The 11219-nt window shown below is 40.4% G+C and overlaps 1 protein-coding gene across 1 annotated transcript; it reads left to right on the top strand.

Annotated features, from left to right (window-relative positions):
* The first annotated feature begins 317 nt into the window (after window positions 1–317).
* LOC133366981 (vomeronasal type-2 receptor 26-like) lies at window positions 318–9976 on the top strand. Its single transcript, XM_061590542.1, has 5 exons — window positions 318–608; window positions 3461–4348; window positions 4894–5121; window positions 6431–6557; window positions 9075–9976. Exons 1-5 carry the CDS (start codon window positions 318–320, stop codon window positions 9974–9976), a joined length of 2436 nt encoding a protein of 811 aa, XP_061446526.1.
* Window positions 9977–11219: the final 1243 nt, after the last annotated feature.

The raw sequence follows: 11219 nt of genomic DNA, 5'->3' as shown, positions 1-11219 counted from the left end.
TGGGCTCCTGCTGGGAGGAAGGGTGGGATATAAATCAAATAATGAATGAATGAATAAATAAACATGACCTATTTCTTACTTCAGGAATAGATTTAGTGTATTCACCACTACAGGCCAATCCAGTTTAATTTAGCTAATATACATTTCACTTTTTTCAAATAGGAGTTGGTCATCATGACTAACTTTCCTCATTGTGTCCTCTCCTAACAGCCATGCAGCTGAATCTCATTCAGCCAGATGAGAAAAGCTATGTGATAACATGATTTCATTATATGTTGAATTCTTCAGTAAATAAAGCATGTAACTCTCTCTGCAGCATGACAACAAAGTTCTACCAGCACATCCTGGCATTGGTGTTTGCCATTCATGAGATCAATAAGAATCCCCAAATCTTACACAATATCACTCTTGGGTTTTACATCTATGACAGCTTACGTGATGACAGGATGACCTATCGAACCACTCTTGACCTGCTGTTCAAATCACACATTTTTGTTCCCAATTACAAATGTGGCACCCAGAAGAATCTAATGGGAGTCATTGGTGGACTTGCAGCTAAGACCTCTTCCCGAATGAGAGACTTCTTAGGTCTTTACAAGATTCCACAGGTAGGATTTGTACTTAATTTTCCTCCTAAACCTCTGAGCCAGAAGTTAAGGTGGCTATTCTAAAACATACTGAGACAGAGGCAGAGTTATCGATGGACTAGCTATTTTGGCTAAACAAGAGCTGTGATTGGGAAGGAGCAGGAGAGGTTGCTGAAAATTTAGCTTCACTTTCCAATTTTTAACAGAAAAGTTCACTACTCCTGATATCGTCCTGTTCTTTCTGAATGTTTACATTCCCCCAATATGCTTTCTGTATTATTCCACTGATATTTGCCTGCATTCTGAGTGTAGGAGTTTAGGGACAAAGTTTCCACATGATTGGCTTATTTACTGGGCAACTTCAATGCGAGATTAGGCTCTTCTCTTTTAAAAATAGCAGAGCAGTGTGGTAGTGAGGATGATTTTCCCCCCTAAAGAAATCTATTACCAGACTAGAGATAAGAATATAAATAATACAGTATTATTTTTATTTATTGCATTTAACAAAAATTATGTACTGCTTGACTGTAAAAAATCTCTCTAAGTGGTTTACAAGGATCATTAAAGTTATCAATAAAAACAGTTAAAAACGAGTAATTAAAACTTCAAAAATAAAATTAAAATGACAATAGATTTTGAAAGAAATTCAAACACATCAGTATCTATGTATCTGGATAGGAGTGCCTAAACAAAAACGTTTTAAGCAGCATAATAACATTGAAATGACGAGTCAGAGCTCAGTTCTAGAGCATCTGCTTTGCCTTAGGAAAGTACAAGGTTCAGTCCCTGAATGCATCTTCAGGTGGATCTGAGAGAGGCTCCTGCCTGAAACTCTGGAGAGTGACTGCCAGTCAGTGTAGATGGTAGTAAACTTGATTGACCAATGGGAAAGTAACTGAATATAGAATGATACTGGCCATCATTATTTTATTAAACAATAGAATGTCATTAAAGAAATCTATTGTGCAACTGCATTTGGAATATTGTGTACAGCTGTGGTTGCCACACTTCCAAAATGATATTGCAGAATTGGAAAAGGTTGAGAAAAAGGCAACCACAATGATCAAGGGGATGGAACATCTCCCCTAAAGGAGGAAAGTTTGTAGCATTTGGAACTTTTTAGCTTCGAGAAAAAGGCAAATAAGAGGTGACATGATTGAAGTGTAGCATCATTATGCATGGCATTGAGAAAATGGTCAGAGAAACTTTTTTTTCTCCCTCTCACATAACACTAGAACTTGTGGGCATCCAATGAAGTTGAACGTTGGAAGATTCTGGACAGACAAAAGAAAATACTTTTTCACACACCACGTAGTTAAACTGTGAAATTCACTCCCACAAAAGGCAGTGATGGCCAACAGCTTGGATGGCTTTAAAAGATGATTAGACAAACTCATGGGGGATAATGCTATCAATGGCTACTAACCATGATGTCTACACTCTGCCTCCACCATGGGAAGCAGTATACGTCAAAATACCAGCTGAAGGAAATCTCAGGAGGGGAGAATGCTCTGGTGCTTAAGTCCTGATTGTGGGCTTCCCATACGCAACTGTTTGGCCACTGTGGGAAGAAGTTGTTGGACTAGATGGGCCATTGGCCTGATCCAGTAGGGCTGCTCTTACATTCTTAGATGTAGCTCATTATAAGGCAGCTTCCTCTGTCCTATGTACTAAATTTATTCAGACTAATATGCATATCTAGACAGGGAATTCTGGGTATTAATGACTCTAGCTTTGGTTATCCTTTCACTTATTACACAACCCATTCAGGGAGTGTTCTTAATTACATAGCAGCATTCTCTGGTATAACTGTTAGTTAAGGAATATACTGGTCATCTACCCCTCATGGTAAATCTAATACTGGAATGTGAACTGAGGCCTGCAATGTGGTCAGCATTTATAGCTTTTATGGAATCTGGAACTTCATCATGAGAAAAGGCTACAATGACAACAAGTAGTCAGAGCAGAGCTAGGTGTTGAGCTAATTCCTTGCCAAAATCATGTTAGGACAAAAATTATCCATTAAGAAAATTCCAGAGATAGGCTTTCAAAGATATACCTTGGGGAATAGGTGGCATTAGCTGTGAGCTGTTCCTGGTTTCAAAAATGTTCACATTTATTAGGGACCATGGAGTCTCAATGCAGGCATTAAATCCATTTGGGAACATAGCTAGAATAATCTGTAAGCAAAGGTTATTTGATGCAGTAGCACAGATGGGGAGAGCCACCCTTTCCCCTCAAGTATTGTGGGTCAAGTTAGCAACTGAAAAACATCAGTATCAAAATGAAAAACACCTGTCATTTCCCATGAAAAAGTTGTACCCAAAAGCTTTTATCCAATCCATTTGGAACAGATGAAATCAATGAGGCATTTGAGGGCATATCAGTCCAAGGCAGATAATGTATCGGTGAGGCAGCAATACAAGAAGAATTGCCTCACTATATTCTTAAATGTTATCTTTCTTCTGATTATGAGGGACACTGTCAAGACCCGCCACTAAAAGACATGAAGTAATGGAAATTGAGGGAAAGAAATAAGATTTCTATTAGCAGGATCTAATCAGTATGTAAGATTTCTATTTCAAGGAGTTAATCAATAAGAAGGTAGCCTCTTTTTGATCTAATGCAAAATTCTTTATGAGTTTTTGTGGAATTTAAATGTCTTTTATTTTGTTCTTTTTGATATGTAGACTAATTCAATAAATTCATACACACACACCTACATACATCAGCCTTCATCAATCAGGGGCTGATGGGAAGTTACTGAATTGTTTTCTGTAGATTAAAATTCAGTGTAGAAGAAATGAAGGAAGCATGTAATGGTGTATTCCTACTGCAACTGTGAAATATCTGCTATCCTTTTCTATAAATAGGTTGCTTATGGTTCATTTCCATCAACAGTGAGTGATCACACTGGTTTCCCTTCCTTTTATCGCATGGCCCCCAATGACCATCTGCAGTACCTTGGAATTGTGCAATTGCTTTTGCATTTTGGATGGAAATGGGTAGGGCTCATCACAATGGATGATGAAGGTGGAGAGCAGTTTTTGAAGGCTTTTGAGCCAAACCTTTCCCAGAATGGAATCTGTACAGCTTTCACAGTTACTGTTCCAATAAAAGCCAGATTCCAGAGCATTGGTCAAATGATCAGCCACTTTCTCACAAATACCCTTGATTTCATGAAGAGCAAAGCTAATGTAATTGTCATGTCTGGAGAAAGTACATCCATTTCATGGTTGACTGGTAAGCTATGGGCAAGAATGTTTATTCCACAAACTGCTGAGGAATATGAGGAGATGAACTATGCAGGAAAAGTGTGGATTTTTACAGCTCAAATTGATATCATCTCACATTATATCCGAAGGTCTTTTAATATGCAGACATTCCATGGCTCTATTTCCTTCACAATTCAAGCAAATGAGGTATTAGGCTTTCAAGAATTTCTTCACACTATCTACCCTTTGGGGGCTAGTGGAGATGGTTTTATCAAGTATTTTTGGGAGCAAGCTTTCAGCTGTTCTGATTCAAATTCAGATATACCAGCAGACTCTGATGATGAACCACCATGTACTGGTAAAGAGAAGCTGGAAAGCATTCCTGCTCCTTTTTTTGAAATGAGCATGACTGGCCACAGCTACAGTATCTATAATGCTGTCTATGCTCTGGCACATGCCTTTCATGACATGTACTCATTGAAATCAAATCACAGAGCAATGAAATTTCTACGCCATTTGGCCCATCAGAGAGTGGAATCCTGGCAGGTAGTGTCTGTTTACCTGACAATTGTTTGTTGTTATAACCTGAGAGCAATATGTTGGTGAGACATGCCATGATCAGTATGACACTAACCTCTAACCTTTAATAAAACTGGAGCACTTACTCACTTAAATCCTTCCATTTCTTTCTAGTTATTGATGTCACCATGTTTATAGACTCATTTATTCTTCAATATCATTTTGGAAGGCTCAGCTCTGAACTGCAAAGATCTCTATAGACTTCATGAGTTGTTATCATTACAGATATCCTCCATGAATCTACGTTAGAGGCCATTAGAATATATTAGGCAGTGAATTTCACAAATATACAGTGTGACAGTATTTTTTCTTGAATCTTATGCTAAGCAGGTTAATTGATCTAATGCTTCAAGACTTTTATTTCTCTTTATAAAAGTAGCATTCATCATTCAAATAAATGTATTTGTTTTATAGTAGATGAGCAAAATCCATCTAGGAAATATATTTGAAAACATTCAGACAGAAGACTATCACACTTTATTCTCTATTTTGATATTCCTCTTTCCACCTAGCTTTATTCTTGGATTCAGAGAATTTCTTTCAACAACAATGCTGGATATGAAATTACATTTAATGAACATGGAGAATTAGCAGCTGGTTTTGATATTACAAATGTGATTACCTTCCCAAATAACTCCTATATCAGAGTCAAAGTGGGAAGAGTGGATCCAAAGGCTGCTCCAGACAAAATGTTCACTATCCATGAGGAAAGAATCAAGTGGCATGGAGACTTCATTCAGGTTGGAAGAAAATCCCCCACAAACTCTCACATGGCACAATTCATAATCATCCAATGAGCCAGAAGGCCATAATAATTATGCCTTTTGAAAATATTGATCTAATTCAGCAGTAAGTGGGAGGAACCAGTCCATTTGGGGGTATGGGCCAGTTCCCACCAGCCATAGGTAGTAGGCGTGTACCGGGCAGAGTTGATGACATGAGGTTTAATTGTGAGTCATAGGAGAATAAGATTTAAGCTGTCTTGCAAGCTGTACCTGCTGAAATGCCTTCTTCTACACATTATTAAAGATTCAGGAGTGCTATACTGTTTTACATCTGTCCAGTCTAGTAGTGTATGTATTGCTAGAGAGAAGACTTCATGGAGAAATGTATAAAATCATGTGGGACATCTCTCATGGTCCCAGACAAGGACTCCTTGGAGGCAGAGTCCTTCAGCACAGGACTCTAAAGAGATAATGGATCCACTCTTTAATATATCCCATGAATGTCTGCGGGCACTAGAGTCCACCCTGAGCCCCTCTGCCACTGGACACAGATGACTAATCTACTGACTCCTCAGAGAATCAAGAGAGCCTTGATCCTCAAAACTGGAAACCCCATTACTCCAACAATAGCAACAGAAGGCAACAATCCTTCAACTAACGAGGAGGCAACACTCATTGCTGGAACCTCCAGTCAATGACTACTTAGACATATTGTAGAGCTAATCCAGTTATCTCACTGAGACAATTTGGATGTTTGGCTTCAGTGGCAGGAGCACTATCCATGGTCCTGAACCCACACAGTGGACTTCATTCAAGGACCCTGTGCCACTAGGAGCTTCTGACCACTCTGTGCTTGAGTCATCACCCCCCTCCATTCTGGGCGTCCCTGTGAATCAGAACCCTGCTGGATTCCAGGCAGTGGTGGGAAAGAGAAAATCTTAGATTTAGGCAAACATAAACCCCAGCCATGTGAAATAAAAGCTCCCTTCCTTCTGCCAATTTAAGAATGGGAACAAAAAACTTTCCAATTGACCCTCCTGGTGACAAGCTAAACCTGCATTGTCAGTAACAGTGTGTGTGCGTGTGTGTGTGTGTGTGAGAGAGAGAGAGAGAGAGACAGAGACAGAGACAGAGAGAGAGACAGAAAGAGAGAGAGAGAGAGAGAGAGAGAGAGAGAGAGAGAATACTGTATATACATCCTTCCACCACTGCATAAAATTGACAGAGGAGCATGCTTGTATTTTTTTTCAACCCTCATATTTACCTCATTTTTACAGCAACATTCTTTCAGTGCTAACTTTTTTCTGCCTTTGCTTAAGGATAGGTGCCTCCCTTGTCTCTTTGTAATGAGGAATGCCATCCTGGTTCCAGCAGAAAAAAGAAGGAAGGAGAGAAATTTTGTTGCTACGATTGTGCTTCTTGTCCAGACGGGGAGATGGCAGAAAAGATGGGTAAGAGATACAGTGGTAAGAAGTATGAATGTGTTCAGATATTCAGACAATTGTATGGGATGGACGACAAGATGCATAAACTGGAAGATCTATAAATCCATTGAGGATTTTCACATCCTTGGAAAATATTAAACAAATGAAAATATGTGTCCTATTATCATCAGTTATTTGCTTAGAAAATTGGGAAAACAAATGGGGACCCTGTTGTTCTCTATTGAAAGTTCCTAATTAGAATGTTCCTGTTTAGGTTTCCAGACAGCCTTGAACAAGAGCCTTGTGCTTCTCTATTGTATTTAGAGGAAAGGGGAAAGAAAAGCTATCCCTTCTCACCCTTATGGAGTAGGAATGTGCTATGAAGCACTATCATAAGAATAGGCCCATCTAGTCCAGCAGCCTGTTATCACAGTGGCCAACCAGATGCCCATTATGGGAAGCCCACAAGCAGGACCTAGACACAAAGGCACTCTTCCCTTCCTGCACTTTCCAGCAACTGCTATTTGAAGCATACTGCCTCTGACCATGGAGGAAGAGCACAGCCACTGAGGCTAGTAGCCATTGATAGCCTTATCCTCCATAAATTTGTCTAATCCTCTTTAAAGCCACCCAAGTTGGTGGTCATCACTGCCTCCTCTGGGAGTGAATTGCATAGTTTAGCTATGAACTGTATGAAGAAGTACTTTCTTTTGTCTGTCCTCAATCTTTCAACATTCAGCTTCATTGGATATCCACGAGTTTTAATGTTGTGAGAGAATAGCTTTTCTCTATCAACTTTCACCGTGCCATGCATAATTTTATACATTTCTATCAGGTCACCTCTTATTCACCATTTGCCACCACACCAAAGAAGACTCGTGACACCGCAATGGAATAATGTTATATTTATTAAAATATAACAAATATTAAGCTTCAGCCAATTACATCCAAATATCTAAATTGAACTTACTTTGGGCAGGTGAGGATAAACCTGACTGAAAGGGGGTATTCCCCCCAGTCCCCTGGGCATGTCAGTCTCAACGGACTGTGACTCCCCAGCCAAGGATGTGGGAAAACTTGTCCCTCCTTGCTAGGAGAGCCAAGTATGTGTTTCCAACCTCCGCAGCCTGGCCCCGCCGTACAGGCGTTCACCATTCTGCACTAGCTGGTCCCACAAGGACACGCCCAGATCTCCACCAGTCATTCAGCACTGGTAGTTCCCTAGGGAGTGCCCTTGAACAGCATGCCTCCTTCTCCTACTTTGTCCCCACCTTCCTCACCTGCCCGAATTCCATGTAAGCCATTAGCTAAACATCCACAACCTCCCCCAAAAGCCAATCGAATTAACCCAGCAGTATGAAGTAGGCAAAACCAAAGGGATTCTGAAATCAGAATCCCCCCCCACAAATTCCTACTCAGCCCCAACTGGCAACTAGCGAAGCCCATACTGACAAGGGGGGGCGGGTGCCACAAGGCAAAAAGAGGCTAGAGGGAGGAGAGGGCTTTTAAACCCACTCCTGCCTCATGTCACATTGGTCAGGAAACCCCAGCTGACCATCTTTGAAAACCCCAAAAAGGTTCCCGAGTCTTCTAGAAGTAGGGTGGTGGCAAACACGCCCCTGCTTAAGGCAGGAATGCCATTCTCTAAACTGAAAAGCCCCAAATGGTGCAACCTTTCTGCAAAGGGGAGATGCAGGCAAAGAGAAAATGAAGATTCATAAAGCCTCAGCCTTTGTTGAGGACCTATATTTAAACTCAGAGTGTGCATCTTCTTATATCTTCTTCCTCCAGGATATTTTTTTCTATATACCACTTAGAAATCTGAGTACTTAAATGGTATATAAATGTCTTGAATAAATGAATAAATAATAATTAGGGGCTCAGGGGGGCACTTGCCTTTTCTTTTTCATCTGACACCTTCAACATTCTATGCTTACAGGTACTTGTAATGGTTTTTTTTGTTTGTGTTTTTCAATTAAATACAAATATATTTTTGTGCATCTGGCAGGACGTCTACTCCCCCCTCCAAATCTGTCTACTTTCTAAAATAAAAAAAACCTGACTGCAAATGAAAATTGAATGAGATCATGTTGATTCCCAATTTCCATCACCCTTTTCCAGTTTAAAATTACTAGCAGAATAGAAAAGCAAAGTTCCTGCCCTAGGCTATATTCTGTCCAAAATGATTCAAAACGTAGAGCATTTGGAGTCACCCTGATGTTGCCATTCTGGGGGAGGGGCAACAACTACCAGGTGTGTTAAAATCCTTTACAGAAAAGAGGTCAGGTACACATAACATAGCTACCCTCTGGAATCATTAGGAGATAGCACTAATCTGCAGAGGGCCACAACTGATGGAAGTTTATTTTCTCTCTATCTCACTGGCTCTCACTCTCATTACATTGCTTACTTAAAAAACATCTGTTTAGGAACTGTTTCCAGTCAGGGTTACAAAAATTTGATGAGATGAATGACTGAAAATGTAATCTTATTCCTGAGAACAATTACAATAGATTTATCATTACCATACATATTTCCTTTCAGACGTGGACTATTGCACCAGCTGCCCAGAAGATCAATATCCAAATGAGGGCAAGGATCACTGCATTCCCAAGGTCCAAACCTTCCTATCTTTTGAAGAACCTTTGGGGATCACTTTAGCTTCATTGGCTCTTTTCTTTTCTCTGGTCACAGCTCTGGTGTTTGCAGTTTTTGTTAAGCACAGGGACACTCCCATTGTCAAAGCCAACAACCGGAACCTCACCTACATTCTCCTCATTTCTCTCTTTCTTTGCTTCCTCTGTTGCTTGATCTTCATTGGACAGCCCAATAAAGTGACCTGCTTCCTTCGACAAGTAGCTTTCGGCATCATCTTTTCTATTGCTGTTTCTTCAGTTCTGGCCAAAACCATTACAGTGGTTGTTGCATTCATGGCCTCCAAGCCAGGAAACATTTTCCGGAAATGGTTGGGGAAGAGATTGACATATTCTATTGTCTTGTCCTGCTCTTTTGTTCAAGTAGGCATCTGTGCTATCTGGCTGGGGACATTCCCTCCATTCCCCAATTTAAACATGTACTCAGCCATGGAAGAAATCATCATAGAATGTAATGAAGGATCGGTCGTCCTGTTTTATTGTGTCTTGGGCTACATGGGCTTTCTTGCAACAGTTAGTTTCACTGTGGCCTTCCTCGCTAGGACATTACCAGATAGTTTCAATGAAGCCAAGTTCATTACCTTCAGCATGTTAGTCTTTTGCAGTGTTTGGCTGTCCTTTGTTCCAACCTACCTGAGTGCTAAAGGAAAATACATGGTGGCTGTGGAGATCTTCTCCATCTTGGCCTCTGGTGCAGGCTTACTGGGCTGCATCTTTTCTCCCAAATGCTACATTATTATGCTGAGGCCTGATATGAACAACAAAGAACAACTAATAAGGAGGAAGCAATAAAATTTCCTAATCACCAGTCTATTATGTTGGTCGATATCTTAGAGTATGTTTATTTGATGTACCTTTAATTGTGCTTATATTGTGTGTAGTAGATCTGTGTCTATACAGTCAGTTAGTGGACCTGTGCAAAATCTGTGCTTGGGCTATTTCATTAAAAGAACTTACAAAATATTCTCACATTTCTGGACCAAATACCAACATTATGATGCATATGTAGGATGAGAAACATTTGAGTGTATATCTAATTAAAACATTCTTCCATGGAAAGTTTTCTTTTTGCATTTCCATAATGGAGGTTGGTTGTACAATTTTGGGGAATAACCAACCAAGAACCTCTAACAAAATATGCTAATTGCTTATTTTTTATCCATTTCAATAAAGGAATTTTTAAAGGTTTATCCTTGTGAGTATGTAGGTAAAAATTGTGGCTCTAGTATGAGGACACTGAGGTGTACTCTAGTTGTTGCAAACTAAACTTTAGTTTAGAGAAAAGGCAGGTCAGATGAGACATAATAGAAGTGTATAAAATTATGCATGGCATTGAGAAAGTGGATAGAGAAAAGTTTTTCTCCCTCTCTCATAATGCTAGAACTCGTGGACATTCAAAGAAGCTGAATGTTGGAAGATTCAGGATAGACAAAAGGAAGCACTTCTTTACTCAGCGCATAGTTAAACTATGGAATTTGCTCCCACAAGATGCAGTAATGGCCACCAGCTTGTATGGCTTTAAAAGAAGATTAGACAAATTCATGGAGGACAGGGCTATCAATGGCTACTAGCCGTGATGGCTGTGCTGTGCCACCCTAGTCAGAGGCAGCATGCTTCTGGAAACCAGTTGCCGAAAGCCTCAGGAGGGGAGAGTGTTCTTGCACTCAGGTCCTGCTTGCAGGCTTCCCCAGGCACCTGGTTGGCCACTGTGAGAACAGGATGCTGGACTAGATGGGCCACTGGCCTGATCCAGCAGGCTCTTCTTATGTTCTTGTGTTCTTATCCACCTGCAATTCTATTTAGAATTTATATAGCAATGTGGAACATCAAAATGTACACATACACTGGAAAAACTATCCAAATCCCCCATATGCTGAATTGGGGGCATGTTGGTTTGAGTGGAGGTGTCCCTCCATGCAGCACTGGTAGGTAAGTCAATCTCCCATTGGCTGTACTGTGGCATTCCCCCTTCTGCAAACTGAATGGGCTACTTTCCAGTGGGAGTTGTCAGCATAAGTCCCAAACCAGGGAGTTC

This window comes from Rhineura floridana, chromosome 11 (assembly GCF_030035675.1).
Source record: "Rhineura floridana isolate rRhiFlo1 chromosome 11, rRhiFlo1.hap2, whole genome shotgun sequence".
Lineage (NCBI taxonomy): Eukaryota > Metazoa > Chordata > Lepidosauria > Squamata > Rhineuridae > Rhineura > Rhineura floridana.
This window is presented reverse-complemented; position numbering and strand designations above follow the sequence as displayed.